At 40.1% G+C, this 19663-nt stretch overlaps 1 protein-coding gene across 1 annotated transcript in view; it reads left to right on the forward strand.

The window, feature by feature from the left end:
* DOCK3 (dedicator of cytokinesis 3) overlaps nucleotides 1-19663 on the forward strand; it is a 402555-nt gene that overhangs the window by 209110 nt on the left and 173782 nt on the right. The window contains exons 7-9 of the mRNA XM_060022587.1: nucleotides 1106-1190; nucleotides 14387-14428; nucleotides 15108-15262. Coding sequence (XP_059878570.1) covers nucleotides 1106-1190; nucleotides 14387-14428; nucleotides 15108-15262 — 282 coding nt within the window. The remainder of the gene's footprint in view (nucleotides 1-1105; nucleotides 1191-14386; nucleotides 14429-15107; nucleotides 15263-19663) is intronic.

Here is a 19663-nt window from a genome sequence, read left to right on the forward strand (position 1 = left end):
TGCAATAGTTCATAACACTCGCTTTAGAGTAGGGTGGTCACAGAGCAGCTCTGAAACCCTGATGAGAGTTATAGGCCCTCTCCTCAGAGAAAATGCATATATGAACACATGCACATACTTTTATTTGTAGTTACAGGGGTCCACAACTCCTAATTCCACTGACTCCAGAGTCAGAGCTGTTGTTCTAGAGAGTGAGAAAGGGCGTAACATGTATTGAATATAAATTATGTACCATATTTGAACCCAAGAGTTCTGCCTGTCCAGAGTTATTTCCACTGTCTCATACTGCCTCCCAATCAACTATTAATCATTATCACTTATTCCTTCATCCCCAAGTTATACCAGATCTTCTAAGTATTGTTTTCTTTATTAATCGTGCTCCCTGGTTAAACTTCCATCTAAAGTGTCTTAAGGTATTGGCTAATGTGTGGTGAGGTCTTTACTATAACCCAGTGTCAGTATTAATTAAATTGAAAATGAGATAAAACTCAACCAAGACATAAGTTTCTTTGAGTTTAATATCTTTAGGAGGTGATTTTTTTTTTTTTTGGCTGTGCCTTGCAGTATCTTAGTTTCCCAGCCAGGGATTGAACCCATGCCCGTGGCAGTAAAAGTGCAGAATCCTAACCAGTGGACCTCCTGGAATTCCCAGGAGGTGATTTTTATGTGTTTGACTTTGAATTACAAATCTACTTGGACACTGAATAATTTTTTTTATCCTAATGAAAGTAATGCATGGCTGAGCCTGTACATACTTGCAGGATGGGGGAAATTGAAAAATAAACACAACTTATTAATGATCTAAGAAAATCCATCCTTAGTGAACTCAAGCAATCTGTTATAAATGTGATACTGAATGAATCCTTTTTACCGTCACAGGGGGAACTACTTGATGACGAAAATTGTCACAGTCTTAAAATCCCTAGCCTCATTTATTTACCTGAAGGTGAACACAGTTAGGTTACTGGATAAAGGCATGTCCCTGCAGAGGCAGTGTCTGAACTTCTGTCCATAAGGTCATGGTTGGCATGGGCTCTCAGGCACATAAAGAGAGATGAGTAATTTGAGGACATGGCATGCTGAATGTGGTCTTTCTCTTTACTAGGCATTTGGGCCTGGACCTGGTGCCTCGAAAGGACTTTGAAGTAGTGGATGCGGACCAGATTAGTGTCTCAGATCTCTATAAAATGGTAAGAAATTATTACACAGTGTAGCTTGCTCCTGCACACTTAAGTTTTTCTCTTTTACTATCCCTAATTACATTATGAAACAATATTGCTAAAATCATTCCTTTGTCTTTGTTTCAATGTATTTAAGGGCTCTTCCTTATCTGGACAGTACCTATCACACTTGCTCTCTAAATGGAATTACTATGTAGGGCATTTGGGCCTACTGTAATGTCTAGCTGTCATTTCTCAGTTGGTTTTGCTGGTGAACAGAGCTCCTTCAGCCTGCAGCAGTTACTAAAATTTTGTCTCTCTCCACCTCTTAAGAAAAGCAGGTAGTTGAAGCTGAAAAGAGCCAGTTATTAATAATGTAATGATTAACCCTGGAAATAATGTACCAGCATTTCTTTCTTAAAACTTTTTTTATTGAACTATAGTTGATTTACAATGTTGTGTTAGTTTCTGGTGTATAGCAAAGTGATTCAGTTGTGTGTGTGTGTGTGTGTGTGTGTGTGTGTGTGTGTGTGTTCTTTTTCAGATTCTTTTCCATGAGAGTTTATTACAAGATATTGAATATAGTTCCCTGTGTTGTACTGTAGGGCCTTGTTGTTTATCAGTGTACCAGTATTTCTAAGATAAATCCTTAACTGCCTGTTGGTTATTATAAAAGTGTATTGAGTTGACTGATAACCAAGATTACATTTTGCAGGCTGAATAAGAAGAATTAACTAAAAGGTACAGAATTTTAAAGTAAAACAAATAAACATCAGAAACCTTCGGTGACTATTAAGCTTAGACTAAAGGACTGGGTAAAACCTCACTTTGAGGAGTATATATTCAAGGAGTGTATATTGGTGAGAATTACAAGTTTTAGAAAGAATTACAAATTTCTCTTTAAGAAAATGTAATATTTTTAGGAAACACAGAGGATGCAAAGTATGTTGCCTGGTCAAGAACCATAGGAAATTTGCCTAAATCATATACAAATAACATATCAATTGCTTCTGTATATTTGGTTATGTATATTTACAAGTATACAAAAGCATTTGTGTCCAGTTGCCTTAACTATGCTCTGTGTGAAGTGATATGTGTGAGATATAGAAATTAAAGATGGAGACTTACTCCTTCCCTTAAGAATATCACCGTCTATGGCTCAGTGGTTACGAATCTGCCTGCCAATGCAGGGGACAAGGGTTCGAGCCCTGGTCTGGGAAGATCCCCCATGCCGCGGAGCAACTAAGCCTGTGTGCCACAACTACTGAGCCTGTGCTCTAGAGCCCGTGAGCCACAACTACTGAGCCCGCGTGCCACAACTACTGAAGCCCACGTGCCTAGAGCCTGTGCTCCGCAACAAGAGAAGCCACTGCAATGAGAAGCCCGCACACCACAATGAAGAGTAGCCCCCACTCGCTGCAACCGGAGAAAGCCTGCACACAGCAACGAAGACCCAGCGCAGCCAAAAAAAAAAAATTAAAAAAAAAAAAAAAGAATATTACCATCTAGGGTATTGGTTCCTAACTCTTTCTATATTATGGAGGAGCGATAAAATTTCTCCCCAGGACGATACAAGTATGATTTTGCATACAAAATTTTATACTCAATTTTAGGGAATTGATAGTTGCCTCTGAACCCCATGCATGGTCCCCATGTTTAGAAACTACTCTAGTGGGATCAGATAGACCACAAACAAGAAGGTTTATGAGCTGCATGTCATAATTAAGATATACACTGATGCTGTTAGAGGGAGTAGCTGATCTCCTGGGGCTTTGAGCAATCAGTGAAAGCCTCCAGAGGCAAGTAATGCTTAAGATGAGTCTTGAGAGATGTGCGGGGCTTCATCAGGAAGACAAGCCATAAGGAAGGACATTCCAAAAATAGCACAGAGCATAGGGAAGTAGTAATTCCAGGAAACTATAAGATATTTGGTAACTTTGGCATGTAAGTATGTGTTAGCAATTGGGAGATAAGGCCAAGAAGAAGGCAAGAGCCAGATCACAAAGAGCTTTGTAATCCCCAAATTAGTAGAACTGCTAGTCTGATAGAACCATGGAGTAACATGATTGGATGTGGGTTTTAAATGCTGAGAGAGTATAAAATGCAGAAGACTGGAATCAGGGAGGAAAGAGACCACGGAAGTGATTCAGGCAAGAAATAATGGCTAGGCAACAATAGGAATGGAGAAAAAATGCAATAGAGAATGTAGATGTTAATAAGTAAAAATGATGAATTTTGATGATCAATTAGATGTGGAAAGTGAAGGAAGAATGACAGTTTGAAGCTAAGAACTCCCCTCAGAATGGTGGCTTGGAGGATGATATTTTTGGTAAGGATTTTGCATTTTATTCTAAGTGTGACAGAAGGCCTGTGAAGGTATTTGAGCAGGGGAATTACATGATTTGGCTTACATTTTAAAAGGATTCCTCCAGCTGATGTGTGCAGAAGGACTGGAGTAGAGCAAGAATGGAAACAGGGAGCAGTCATTCAAACAAAAGATTTTGATTTCAGTATCTTGAGCTAGATAGGGTTGGAACAGTGGAAGTGGTAAGTTGTTGGATTCTGAATATGTGTTGAAGGATAGATCCAGTCAGAGTTGTTGATAGATTGAATAGATGTGCGTGTGTACAAAAAAGAGAAAGGTCAGAGAAGAATGACTCCTATGTTTTGACATGCCCAACTTTGACCTGGGTGGAAATGGAATAGGAAACATTGTGGGAGAAGAGAGTAGAGCAGTGGGGATCAATATTTCTGGTTTTTCCTTTCAAGGTTTAAATGTCTTCTGGAGTCATCAGAGTATATATGGTATTAAAAGCTGTTGGATAAGATGACCACTGCTTTCCACAAACCTCCATACAGTGAAACCCAGTGGTCAGCAGGTCCTACACAGCAATTCCAGACAGTCAAGCATCAACAGCCATTGGAAGAAACCTCCCACATGAAAGTTAAAGACCAAAAGAAATACTTATGAAAGAAACTTGGAAAAAACTGACAACTCAGTGGAAGAAAATGGTGATTGCTGTCTGCAAAGGGAAGTGAGACAGCCAGGAAGCAGAGCGGAGCAATCTAAGAAGCAACCCAAGGAGCTCTAGAAAATTACAAATGAGATAACTGGAATAAACTTGGTATAAATACTGAGACATCTAGACATGGCTAGGAACAAGGAAGTAGGGCAGACAGAGGCTGCCAGTATCAGTCATTCATTGGGAGCTACCATGGCTCACAGTGGCCTGCTCTGCTTAGGATCCCAGCAGCCTTTGCTGCTGTGGACCTCAACAGCCCTTGTGGACACTGCAGAACCCCTCAGCTTTTATTACTGGGGACCTCATAATGGACCTCAGCAGACTGCTCCACAGAGGACCCCAGCATATTTCACCACTGAAGAAACCAGTAGCCACCACAGAACCCCTGCAGATTTTGCCATTAAGGTTTTCACCCCACAGGTATCTGCATTCACAGATGCCAGCCACCTGAGTCCTCCACCTCCCTCTGCATCTCTTGACAGAGCACGAGTTATGTAGCAGCCCTGGCCTCTGTGGTTGTGTGCATGTAAGACACCAGTCTAGACCCCTACAGCTGAACCCCACTGCTTTGTGTGTGCTCATGTCTAGCCTCTGCAGCTATGTACCTGCACGCCACCAGCCTGACTCCCAACACAGGCCTCCACTGCCATGCATACAACCACGGCAAGCCGCTGTAGCCATAGGAGTGTATGCCAACAGCCAAGGCCCCCACAGCTGCTTGTGGCCCATATCCAGCCTTGACTTGTCACTGGCCTGCAACCCTAGGCTCACCTAAAGGTAGCCCCTGCAGCTGTGCACCTGCACACTGGCCAGCCCAACTCCCATCCCTGCCTCCACTGCCATGCATGTGCTCATGGCTAGCCTCTACAACCTCATGAATATGTGCCAACAGCTAGGGTCCCTGCAGTTGCTTGTCAATCTGCAGTTGGCACCAGCCCTTTCTGCTAGTCCCAGCCCTTGCTATTATGTGTGTGTCTGCAGCTTCCCCCTCCCACTCTGCAGGTACCTGAAGCTGGACCCTGAAGCCGGACCCTGGAGCCATGTGTGTACACACTTCTGACTCTGCCCACCACTGCTGCCTGCCCTGGTCCCTAGCCACTGGACCTGGAAGATCCACTGAGGACCCCAACATCCCTTACAGCTACTGTGGACCCTCCACAGCTTTCCCTAAGAATCACAGAATTGTTGATATGTGGACCTGTGTGGCCTCAGCCAATGAGACCTGCACCCTGAGCCCAGAGCTACGATATGCCCTAACTTGGGCACCCTGCACCATTAGACCCAGAGTCATAGCATACTCTAGCATCCTCACATCCATAGGTGAAGATCTTTCCTTACCAAAGCCAGTCCATAAAGTCTTGAAGAGATAACAGCTCTTCAAAATGTGCAGACAACTATGAAAGGCTACAGGGATCACAAAAAATCAGGGAAACATGACACCACCAAAGAACACAGTAAATTTTCAGTAACTGACCCTAAAGAAATGGAGATATACAAATTGCCTGACAGAGAATTCAAAGTAGTTATTTTAAAGATGCTCAGAGAGCTACAAGAGAACACCAGTAAACAGTTCAACAAAATCAGGTAAATAATACAAGACCAAAATGAGAAGTTCAACAAAAAGATAGAAAACATAAAAGAGAACCAAACGAATTTTGGAGCTGAAGAATACAATGACTGAACTGAAGAATTCAGTGGAGAGATTTAGTATTAGACTGGACCAAGCAGAAAAAAGAATTAGTGAACTTTGGGACTTCCCTGGTGGTGCACTGGTGAAGAATCCTCCTGCCAACTCAGGGGACACGGGTGTGAGCCCTGGTCTGGGAAGTTCCCACGTACTGCGGAGCAACTAAGCCTGTGTGCCACAACTGCTGAGCCTGTGCTCTAGAGCCCATGAGCCACAACTACTGAGACTGCGTGCCGCAACTACTGAAGCCCACGTGCCTAGAGCCTGTGCTCCACAACAGGAGAAGCCCGTGTACCACAATGAAGAGCAGCCCCCGCTTGCCACAACTAGAGAAAGCCTGTGTGCAGCAACGAAGACCCAATGCAGCCAAAAAAGATTTTTAAAAACTCATAAAACAAAGAGTCCCTGGAATTCCCTGGCAGTCCAGTGGAGCCAAAAAAAAAAAGAGAGAATTAGTGAACTTAGAGACAGATATATCAGAATTTTTCAGTCAAAGGAGAAAAAAGTAAAAAGAATGAAGAAACCCTATGATATTTAAAGATTACCATTAAGAGAATCAATCTATAGATTATTAGAGAACCAGGAAGAGAAGAGAGCAGAAAGGGGCAGAAAGCTTACTTAAAGTAATGCCTGAGAACTTACCAAATCTGGGGGGAGAGATTTGAACATCAAGTTCATGAAACTCATAGGTTACCAAACAATTTGAACCCACAGAGATCTTCTCCACGACATTATAATAAAACTATCAAAAATCAAAGACAGAGAAAAATACCATATGATATCACTTATATGTGGAATCTAAAAAAATGATACAAGTTAACTTATTTACAAAACAAATAGACTGACAGACATAGAAAACAAACTTATGGTTACCAAAGGGGAAAGGGGGGGAGACAAATTAGAAGTTTGGGATTAACAGATACACACTACTATATATAAAAACAAACAAGGGGCTTCCCTCGTGGTGCAGTGGTTGAAAGTCTGCCTGCCGATGCAGGGGATGCGGGTTCGTGCCCCGGTCCGGGAAGATCCCACATGCCGCGGAGCGGCTGGGCCCATGAGCCATGGCCCCTGAGCCTGCGTGTCCGGAGCCTGTGCTCTGCAACGGGAGAGGCCACAACAGTGAGAGGCCCGCATACTGCAAAAAACAAACAAACAAACAAAAAAACAAACGAGCAGCAAGGAGACCCAATGCTGCCAAAAATAAAATAAATTAATTAAAAAAAAACATGAAGCTATAAAACACTTAAGTATATAGTCAAATTCAGATAAGTATATAGTCAAATTCAGAATACTCCAATACTATAATATGGCAGTATATTACTCTAGTATAAAGGTGAAAAGAAAGAAAAATTAAAAATAACTATAATTACAGTAATTTGTTAATGGATGCACAGTATAAAAAGATGTAAACTGTGATATCAAAAACATAAAGTGGTGGGAAGTGAGTAAAAGGGTAGAGATTTTGTATGGGATTGAAGTTAAGTTGTAATAGCTTTATCTATAAGATGTTTTATGTAAGTCTCACGTAACCAGAAAGCAAAAACCTACAGTAGATACATACAACATAAAGAGAAGTGAATCAAAGCACACTACTATGGAAAATCATCAGTTCACAAAGACAGCAAGAGAAAAGAAAAGGAACTACAAAATGAGCTAGAAAACAATTTTTAAAATAGCAATAGAAATTTCTTACCTATCTATAATTACTTTACTTAAATGTAAATGGATTAAATTCTCAATCAGAAGACATAGAGCAGCCAAATGGATTAAAAAAAAAAACAAAGAATATTCTGTTTATTAACAGACTCACTTTAGTGTTGAGAACATGCATAGGCTGAAAGCAAGAAACAGAAAAAGATAATCCATCCAAATGGCAACCAAAAGATGGCAGCAGTAGCTTTTTTTTCTTTTTTTTTTTTGAGGTACGTGGGCCTCTCACTGTTGTGGCCTCTCCCGTTGCGGAGCATAGGCTCCGGATGCGCAGGCTCAGCGGCCATGGCTCATGTGCCTAGCCGCTCCGTGGCATGTGGGATCTTCCCGGACCGGGGCACAAACCCGTGTCCCCTGCATTGGCAGGCGGACTCTCAACCACTGCACCACCAGGGAAGCCCAGTAGCTATTTTTATACCAGACAAAATAGGCTATTTTTTTAAAATAAATTTATTTATTTATTTTTGGCTGTGTTGGGTCTTCATTGCTGTCCACGGGCTTTCTCTAGTTGCAGTGAGTGGGGGCTACTCTTCGTTGTGGTGCATGGGCTTCTCATTGTGGTGGCTTCTCTCTGTTGTGGAGTATGGGCTCTAGGCACGTGGGCTTCAGTAGTTATGGCACGTGGGCTCAGGAGTTGTGGCTCACAGGCTGTAGAGGGCAGGCTCAGTAGTTGTGGCACATGGGCTTAGTTGCTCCGTGGCATGTGGGATCTTCCCAGACCAGGGCTCAAACCTGTGTCCCCTGCATTGGCAGGAATATTCTTAACCCCTGCACCACAAAGGAAGTCCCAAAATAGGCTTTAATTAAAAAACTGTAACAAGTAGAAAGAGGGTGATTATATAATGATAGAGGGGTCATTCATCAAGAGCATATAACAACTGTAAATATATAGGCACCCAACTTCAGAGCACCTGAATCTATAGAGCAAATATTAACAGAACTGAAGTGAGAAATACACAAGAATACAACAATATTAGATTCTTTAGTACCCCACTTTCATCAAGTGATAGATCATTCAGACAGGAAATCAATGAGGACATGTTGGACTTGAACTACACTTAGTACCAAATGGACCTAACAGTCATATTTGGAATATTAAGAATATTCTGTCCAATAGCAGCAGGATACACATTCTTCTCAAGTGCACACGGAACAATCTCCAGGATAGATCACATTAGGCCACAAAATAAGTCTTAACAAATATAAGAAGATAGAAATCATATGAAATATCTTTTCTGACTACAGTGATTTGAAACTAGAATTCAATAACAGGAAGAAAACTGGAAACTCCAAAAATATGTTGCAGTTAAGCAACACAACCCTGAACGACCAATGAGTCAAAGAAGAAATCAAAAGGGAAATAAAAAAATATGTCCTGAGACAAGCAAAAATGGAAACACAACATGCTAAAACTTAGGGATGCAGTGAAAGCAATTCTAGGAGGAAAGTTTATAGTGATAAATGCCTCCGTTAAGAAAAAAAGATCTCAAATAACCGAACTTTATACTTTGTAGAACCAGGAAAAGAACAAACTATTCCCAAAGTCAGCAGAAGGAAGGAGGTAACAAAGATCAGGACAAAAATAAATGAAATAAAGAATAGAAAAACAATAGAAAAGATCAATGAAGCTAAGAGTTGATTGTTGTTTTTTTTTTGAAAAGACTAGTTGGCAGATGTTTAACTAGATTTAGCAAGAAAAAAGAGAACTCAAGTAAATAAAATTATAAATGAAAGAAGAGACAGCTGATAAACAGAAATACAAATGATCATAAGAGACTGCTATGAACAATTATATGCCAACAAATTGGACACCCTAAATAGAAACATACGACCTACCAAGACTAAATTATGAAGAAATAGGAAAACCGAACAGACCAATAACAAGTAAGGAGATTGAATCAGTAATCAAAAACTTCCTAACAAAAAAAAGCCCAGGACCAGATGGCTTCATGGGTGAATTTTATCAAACATTTAAGAAGAATGAATGCCAATCCTTCTGAAACTCTTCCAAAGAAATTGAATAGGAGGAAACACTCTTCAAACTTATTTTACAAGGCCATCATTACCCTGATATCAGAGCCAGATAAGGACACTCCAAGAAAAGAAGGCCAATATCCCAGATGAATATAGATACAAAAATTCTCAACAAAATGCTAGCAAACCAAATTCAACAGCACATTAACAGCACATGATCAAGTGGGATTTATTTCAGGAATGCAAGAATGGTTCAGCATCTGCAAATCAATCAATGTAATGTGCCACATTAACAAAATAAAAGATAAAAATCGTATGATCAAAACCTATAATGGAAAAGAATCTGTAAAACATACACATATATATGTATATATATGTATATATATATATAAACTGACTCACTTTGCTATATGCCTGAAAGTAACACAACATTGTGAATCAACTGTAGTTCAATTAAAAAATCATAAGATCATCTCAATAGATGCAGAAAGAGCAATTGACAAAATTTCAACATCCTTTATGATAAAAACTCTCAAGAAAGTGGGCATAGAAGAAGCACACCTCAATATAATGAAGCCATATATGAGAAGCCCACAGCTAACATCATACTCAACAATGAAAGGTTGAAAGCTTTTTCTCTAAGATCAAGAACAAGACAAGGGTGCCCACTCTCACCATTCCTGTTCAACATAGTACTGGAGGGACTTCCCTGGTGGCTCAGTGGTTAAGAATCCACCTGCCAATAGGTTTGATCCCTGGTCCGGGAAGGTCCCATGTGCTGCGGAGCAGCTAAGCCCATGTGCCACAACTACTGAAGCCCACATGCCCTAGAGCCCATGCGCTGCAACTACTGAGCCCATGCGCCACAACTACTGAAGCCTGTGCACCCTAGGGCCCATGTGCCACAACTACTGAGCCCACATGCTGCAACTACTAAAGTCCACGAGCCTAGAGCCCACGGTTCGCAACAAGAGAAGCCACCACAATGAGAAGCCCGCGCACCGCAATGAAGAGTAGCCCCCGCTTGTCGCAACTGGAGAAAGCCTGCACACAGCAACAAAGACCCAACGCAGCCAGAAAAACCAAGACCAACAACAACAACAACAAAAAATCCCATAGTACTGGAAGCCCTAGCCAGAACAATAAAACAGTTAGGCAAGAAGAAGAAAGAAAAGGCATCCAAATGGGAAAGAAAGAAAGAAACTGTCACTACTTGCAGATGACACGATCTTATACATATAAAATTTTTGAAGACTCCACCAAAAAACTGTTAGAATAAAAAAATTCAATAAAGTTTCAGGATACAAAATCAACATACATAAATCAATTACAAAAATCAGAATATCCTCTGAACTATCTGAAAAAAAAATAAAGCAAACAATCCTATTTACAATAGCATCAAAAACAATAAAATACTTAGAAATAACTTTTCACTAAGTAAGTGAAAGATCTATATACTGAAAACTATAAGATATTGATGAAATTAAAGAAGACAAAAATAAATGGAAAGATATCCCATGCTCAAGAATTAGAAGAGTTAATACTGTTAAAATATCCACCCCTACCCAAAGCCATCTATAGATTCAATGCAATCCCTATAAAAATTCCAGTGGTGTTTTCCACAGAAATAGAAAAACCAATCCTAAAATTTGTATGGAACCACAATGGACTCTGAATAGCCAAAGCAATCTTGAGAAAGAAAACAGCCTGAAAGCATCACACTTCCTGATTTTGAACTATATTATAAATCTATAGTAATTCAAAACAGTGAATGTTGTACTGGCATAAAAACAGACACATAGGGCTTCCCTGGTGGCACAGTGGTTGAGAGTCCGCCTGCTGATGCAGGGGACACGGGTTTGTGCCCCGGTCCAGGAAGATCCCACATGCCGCGGAGCGGCTAGACCCATGAGCCATGGCGGCTGAACCTGCGCGTCCGGAGCCTGTGCTCCGCAATAGGAGAGGCCACAACAGTGAGAGGCCCGCGTACCGCAAAAAACAAAACAAAAACAGAAAAACAGACACATAGACCAATGGGATAGAATCAAAATCCCAGTAATAAACCCACACATATACAGTCAAGTAATATTTTAACAAGGGAGCCAGTAATTTTCACTGGGGAAAGGATAGTCTCTTCAATAAATGTTGGGAAAACTGGATATGCAGAAGAACGAAACTGTACTCCTGTTTTATGCCACGCACAAATATTAACTCCAAATGTATTAAGGACTTAAATGTTACACCTGAAACCGTAAATCTCCTATAAGGAAACATAAGGGAAAAGCTGCTTGATGTTGGTGTTGGCAGTGATCTTTTGGATATGACATCAAGAGCACAAGCAACAAAAGGAAAAATCAGCAAGTGGGACTATATCAATCAGAAAAGTTTCTGTACAGCAAAATATAGTCAACAAAATGAAAATTCAACCTGCAGAATAGGAGAAAATGTTTACAAACCTTATATATGATAAAGGGTTAATATCCAAAATATGTAAGGAACTCTTAAAACTCAGTAGCAAAATATCAATTATTCTGAGTTTTTAAATGAGAGAAAGATGTGACTTTTTTCCAAAGAAGTCATACATACATGAAAAGGTGTTTGATAATCAATGATCATCAGGGAAATGCAAATCAAAACCACAATGAGATGCTACCTCACACCTGTTAGATATTACTTCACACCTATTTGCTTATCATTAAATAAATGCTGGCAAGGATATGGAGAAAAGAGAACCCTTATGCACTTTTGGTGGAAATGTACATTTGTACATTCCAAAATGCCAGTTCTGATGCCATTCTCTGGCTACCCATATGGGGTGCTTTCAGACTAGGTTGAAGAGTTCTCCCCCAATTTTTTTTTTAATTTATTTTTTTGACTGCATTGGATCTTCTTTGCTGCCTGCAGGCTTTCTCTAGTTGCAGCAAGCAGGGGCTACTCTTCTTTGTGGTGCACGGGCTTCTCATTGTGGTAGCTTCTCTTGTTGCAGAACATGGGCTCTAGGCGCACGGGCTTCAGTAGTTGCAGCATGCTGGCTCAGTAGTTGTGGCTCTCGGGCTCTAGAGCGCAGGCTCAGTAGTTGTGGCACACAGGCTTAGTTGCTCTGCAGAATGTGGGATCTTCCCGGACCAGGGATTGAACCCGTGTCCGCTGCATTGCCATGCAGATTCGTAACCACTGCGCCAGCAGGGAGGTCCCAAGTTCTCCCCAAATTTGATGCCTCTGAAGTCTAGAATGATGTCTGTTATTGTCATCCAGGATGATTTACACTGAAATTAGCTGTAAACTCCCATATATAGTTACAATTGAACATTAATGTTTATGATTGGTAGTCATTTTTAAGAGTTAGTCAGTAAATTCACTTGAGAAGAATGCCTTAGTGTAGACCCTAAAAATAAAACAATGGAAGGAGTTGTAGGCCAGTAACCTTCCCAGTGGGATATAGGTCAGTAAACCATAGAAAGCTTGCTTTTTGTTTTTTGAAAGCCTGATTTTTTTAAAGCTTTTTTTTTTGTGAACTATTTTATTTATGAAGTTTTCTGTTGTACATAAGCCTTCTATGTGATGATTTCCCCAGCTGGTGGAGACCTGTTTTAATTATATTTAATATGTATCATGGGAACATATATTCCCATGGATGAACATTAATAGTCAATAATAATTAGCCAATATAGCTAATAATGCACATGAATATTTAATAATTAACTAATATAGCTAGTGAGATGCATTTAAATTAATATTTAATTGTACTTCAGTTTTATTTAGGGTTAAATGTGTATACTTGTTAAAAGAATGAAACCATTCTACTCAGCAACCAGTCGTCTTAGCCATGTGATGTGGAACAGTTCACCAAATGAGAGCTGTCTCACAACCTGTAGGGGCCAAAAGGAGGCAGGATAGAAACTCTCATTTTCAAGTCTCCTAAGACCAGGGACTTGAAGAATGGTGAACACACCTTTCTTCCTGGCCGGGGTTTACTTCTAAATGTGACTGACTTTTCTTTAATAACTAATTATAAAAATAGAACAGCAATAATAAGAATACTAATTATAGATAACAATGATCAACCGCTTACAGTGTGTACTATGCTGAGTTAATCTGCACAAAACCCTATGAGGTTCAGCATGAAATGTTATCCTCACTTTACAGATGAGGAAAGTGTGAGTCAAGATTTAAAATTTTGCACTTAGGTCCCTAACTACTATATCTTGCTGCTTCCCATTATGTTATTTGAACCTTGCATTAACCTTGTGAGGAAGACAACAAAAACTTTTATTTCATTTTTATAGTTGAGGGAAAATGTCCCTTGGAGAGAGTAAACAATTTGTCTGGAGTTTCACAACCCATTTGCATGCAGCTGGGATTGGAATCTGCTTCTTCTAACTTTAGCCAGCAGCAAAGGAACAGCATGGAGAGATGTTTGGGAAGGAGCCACTTGTGGTTAAAGGCTATACCTTCTCCAGTGTGGAGAGCCTGAGGAAGCTGTGTCACGCAGTGCAGGATGTGATACATTGTGTGGAAAGGACAGTGGCAAAACAGAAATCCAGTAACAAGCACCCACCTGTGACTTGGCTGGTACTCTAAGCTAGAAAGGCCTGGGTTTGAATCCAGACTTTGCCACCTTCTTGCTGTGTGGGACCTTCAGCATTTCACTTCCTTACACTAAACCTTAGCTGGCTCTGTCAAATACAAATAACATTTGTCTAACAAGGTTATTAGAATTAAATGAGATCATATATGTAAAATATATATCAGAATGCCTAGCATATAGAAGGTTCCTGATAAAAGTTAGTTTCCTTCCCAATTGATTGAGTTTTTCTTTCTTTCCATAGCATTTATCTAGCCGGCAGAGTGTACAGCAAAGCACATCTCAGGTAAGCAACTTAACCAGGCCTCCCTCTCTTTTCCCTCAGTTCTTTCTTTTACACGATTATAAAATAGGGATGCACCAAGAAATTACTGACTTCTTTTTTTTCTTTTTGATAGTCTTTTATTTTTATTTATTTATTTATTTTTACCACTGACTTCTTGATTGTGACCTAAGGAGCCCTGACCTCCAAGCGGACTTGGCTACTCTCCACTCCTCTGTGCAAATTTACACAAGCACGGTTGAAACAAAGTAGACTGAGAGACTAAAATGAATCAGTCTGAGAAAATAAAAATGATATTTAGAATGGTAACTATTACTATCTAACAGTATAAACGAAATGCATCAGGGTCATGATAGCATCTCCAAGAAGTGACTTTGAAAATGGTTCTCTGGAGAATTTAGATGTTTGTGACCTGGTGGAGATTTTGAGTTCACTTATAAGTTGGAATTACTGTTCCCATATCTCCTTCACTCTGTTTACTTTTCCCAGCTGCATATTTGCCTACCTCAAATCAAGCATATTGACGCAACATCTGCTACTAGCAAAGAAAACACTTTCAATCTCCCTTTCTCTCCCTTCAGCAGTATGAGAAGAGTTAGTCATTTAGTTTTAATTTTACTTATGATCAATATAATGAATAACTAAAATATTAGCAATCACTGTTTTTTGCCTTCCTCATTAGGTAGATACAATGCGCCCACGACATGGGGAAACCTGTCGGATACCAGTGCCACATCACTTCTTTCTCAGTCTGAAGAGTTTCACCTACAATACCATTGGGGAAGATACCGATGTCTTCTTTTCCTTATATGATATGAGAGAAGGCAAGCAGATCAGGTAAAAGTTATTAGAAGCTCTGGTGAGGTTGAGACTCTGTATTAGAATGGTGTGTCCTAGATCATAGGCATCTCTGGACTTCAGAGAAGATAGATGCACAGAGGAGGCAAAACAAGATAAAGTGACCTCCTCTTATTTAGCTGAGAGTTTTGCTTCAAATCCCAGTGTACCCTGAAGTCACATATGGCCTCTTTTGTCCCTGTGCCTATTTCCACATGGAAGCTCAAACTCAATCTTGGCCATCACCACCTCAGGGAAAGCAAATGATGCGTCTATTCAATGCCAGAGGAAACACATAGGGGAAACATAGAACAAAGCAAATTCAGCAAAGCGACCCAGCTCTTGAATGCAGGAAGCCCTGGGCTCTGCTTTCCTGCATGTGGGATGGAGAGGGCTCACAAGGAAATAGGCTTATGTTGTCCTGTTTGAGGGCAGCCCCGGCCCTCATTGTCCGCCTAGCCCCTTAAAAGGAAGAGCATATTCTGGACAAAAGGGAAAGTTGGCCTGACTCTATCATTCCTCTTTGACTTGGATTGGAGGAGAAGCCACAGAAAGGGGCTGACATGCAGTAGACTGTGTGTCTTAACAGAGCAGTGAGACCCTTAAGCATGAGCAACTGCAGTAGTGTTTTTCCCCTTGAAAGGTAGGGAGAAATCAAGGAGACATTCTAGGCTTCTCTTCCTCTAGATGTCAGCAAGCCTCTAAAAGGGTGAGAAGACCTTTGTAGCCAACTTGGAATTTTAGGGAGCCCTGGCTTTTCTCTGTGATTATCTTCCAGGTGGGGCAGAGAGAAAATAAATCTTGGGATACTTTTATGTTGCATGGGAACTTTCTGTGTTAAGACTGCTTTATGGGTTGTTGTTGTTGTTTTACTTACGATTTGAAAATAACTTACTTTTCTAATTGCGTGCTACATGTGGGAAGATTTTAAATGGAAGTTGTAACAGAGTACAAAAAGAAAGCAGTTAATTTATATGTTCCACAGTGCCTCTAGTCTTGACTATCCCACCCTGCCCCCCCGCCAAATTAAAGCACTGTGCTTCACTTTGGCATAGGAGTAAAATGATATACTCACTGATGAGGGCATGTGGGTTTTCCTTGTCACCAGTGGCTCACAGTATGTGCTTCTAGGAAAGCTGTGGTGGTGAAGGCAACTACAGCTGCTGCACATAGGCAAGACCATAGGCCAGGGCTGCATGGATGTAGATTCTGACTGCTCTTGTTTTTCTACTAGACCAGAGGTTTGTAAACTTTCTTATTTACATTTGTGTGTGGAAGAGTCCTTTTTCTTCAAGCTAAATTTTATAAGAAAGTTCAATAAATGAAACAGATAAAATAGAACTACTCTGCTGATGAAAGGGGAAATAACAGGAATCTCAACAATGTCCCTGCCCCTACCTAGTAAGTACCCTGTGGAACCTCTGAAAGTACATGGGTTACAGTTTGAAAACCAGAGCACACTGTTTTGTCATCTCTGAGTGCCAGGGACTATGTCTTCTCTCTCCATGATCCTAGCACCACACACAGTGCCTGTGCCCAGTACATTCTTTATCGGACTTAATGCACAGAGAAGATGCAAGCCCAGTACAGGCACCCCATTGCTCTGGTTTGTAATTCATGCAGGATCATCAGTCCATGCAGTTGTTTTATCTTTGGACTTATTGTTTATAATTTAGTCTCAAGAAACAATAAAACATTTTAAAAGAAGAAATGTAAAAAAAATTTTTATAGAGTTGCTGGAAATGATTAGGTCATTTAAAATCCCTACATATTAGAGAACTATACAACCTTCACATTCACATAATAAAACTGTAAGATTCTTAGTTGAAAATGTACACTTTCTTTAGTTTTAAGAGTGAATTAACAAGTAGAATTTTAGACATAGGTTTAACCAATAAATGTTCTTTCTTCTTTCCATTAGGATTTGTGTAGTGTGTAAGCCCTTAAAAATTTTAGGTCATTGAGCTGGTATTATCAGATAATTATGCTTTCATTATGATTAATTATCAAATTGGTCACATATTACTTTTTTGAAGCAGTTGTCAGAAGTCACAAAAGATTAGGGGGATGTATTACATCAGGTGCACAGAGAATAGATACAGAGCAATCGGTTTAATTGTTTCTTCTCCTCAAGATAACTCCTTGAGTGACTATTTTTCCAGTCAAATATTTGTAGTCTGGCCTCCAATCAAATGGTGCTAGTCTAGTGTTCAGTATTGCCAGGACACACTCAACCTCTGTGCCAAAGAACACATGTGAGCGGGGGAGCAAGCTAAAGAGAAGACCAGCTATTTCTCTACTCTAAGTCTTATTGCTGATTCCACAGGCAAACCTAGAAGGGCTAAAGTGAATGACAAATTGCCAACCCACATCATGCATTCTGATATATTTTGACTGATGAGTATTAGATGATCTGCTGGAGGGCAGAAGCAGCAGCTGGCAGGGCCTTGGTAGCTCTATTTTTTTGTTTCATTTCATCATTCCAAACAGAATCATAAATACTTAGCCTTGAAATCTAAATCTCTAATTAAGACCTCTCCCCTGAGCTTCAGGTCTCATTTCCTTTTTTCTACCAGACATATGCCCTTAGATGTCCTTCAGACATCCATCAACATTTCTAACCTGCATTCATTTTCTATCCTCACACATATACTTCCTCCTTAAATCAAGTGAAAGGCATTTGCTCAGAGATCCATATCAGAAACTTAGGAGTCCTCTTAGGCTCCTCCCTCTCTATCTCCATCCCTTCTCAGTTAATCACTATATCTTATTAACTTCTATCTCCTAATGCCAATCAAATCACTACCCTCACTGTCACCCCAGATCCTTCACATTTCTCCCCAAATGTAGACTCCCTGAATCTGTCTTCCTACCCTGAGTTATCTTCCACACCACCACTATACTTCTCTTTTAAAAATACAAACTGTTCATGTCAGCTCCCACTTAGGCTAAAAGCCCTTGTTACTTAGCATGGCATAAAAGGCCCAGCATGATATAATTCTGCCTGTTTCTCTAACCTTATTTCATGCATCCTATTTTACTCCTGATGACTTATTTGGCTTTTTCTAAACATGCCTTGCTCTTTCATGCCTCTCTACCTTTGTTGGCTTGGTAAACTCCTGTTCATTCTTTACAACTCAACTTTATGAAACCTTCCTCATTCTGTTTATGAGTAGAATCAGCCCTGGGGCTTCATTGTGCACATTATGTCACCCTGTACCTAGCTTTATCCCATTACCAGATATTATACTGTAATTACACACATGCATATAGATTTCCCCCACTGGAATCGGAGCTTCCTCGTGTGTTTTTTGTACCATTTTCTCCCCAGTGCTAACCACAGGACTTTGGATATTGGAGCATTAAATAAATAGTTATTGAGTGAATGAATGAATAAATCCATCTATCAAATAAGTACCAGTCAGTCTCCTGTGAATCAAGAAATTTTCATTTAATTGAACAGTTTAGCAAGCATTTGCTGAGGGTTTCTTGTTTGTGGGCCCCTGCAATACCTGCTAGGGATTTAGAGTTAAAAAAAGAAATGTCCCTGCCCCTGAGGAGGTCTGAACAGGGTATTACAGAATTCCTAAAAGATGTGAAACATGTTATTCCCAATTTTAAGTACCAAACAAGCTGAGTGGAAAAGTAAGATGGGCAGATGTCTTATTGACATGTGGCAAGACTTTAAGCACAATAAGAAGTCAGGGAGGTGAATGTAAAATATTTGGCTGATGGGAAGCAGCAGCATAGCACAGGGAGATCGACTCGGTGCTTTGCCATGACCTAAAAGGGTGGGATAGAGAGGATGGGAGGGAGGCTCAAGAGGGAGGGGATATGGGGACATGTGTATGCATATGGCTCATTCGCTTTGTTGTGCAACATTAACACGGTATTGTGAAGCAATTATACTCCAATAAAGATGTATTAAAAAAAAAAAAGTCAAGGAGGGACTTCCCTGGTGGTCCAGTGGTTAAGACTTTGCCTTCCAATGCAGGGGGTGCAGGTTCGATCCCTGGTTGGGGAGCTAAGATCCCACATGCCTCGTGGCCAAAAAACCAGAACATAAAACAGAAGCAGCATTGTAACAAACTCAGCAAAGACTTTCAAAATGGTCCACATCAAAAACAAAAAATCTTTTAAAAAAACTTCAGGGAAAAACAAACAAAAAATACAACCTATTAAGATAGAAACTTTTATAGAGCTTTTCAAGCTGAAAAAAATGAGAAGTCCTATCCAAATCCTGGTTGTTTTATATATTTTTTCTAATCAGTTATATATCAGACTTTGTTTCATATTTAGGATTAAATTGTATGGTTTGGGAAAGAAATACAGTCAGCTTTGCAATGATATACTGGGAGAGATGACTTATCCTGTCATGGTGAGCTGGATCAGTTGTCACCA

The sequence above is a fragment of the Delphinus delphis genome, chromosome 10 (assembly GCF_949987515.2).
Source record: "Delphinus delphis chromosome 10, mDelDel1.2, whole genome shotgun sequence".
NCBI lineage: Eukaryota > Metazoa > Chordata > Mammalia > Artiodactyla > Delphinidae > Delphinus > Delphinus delphis.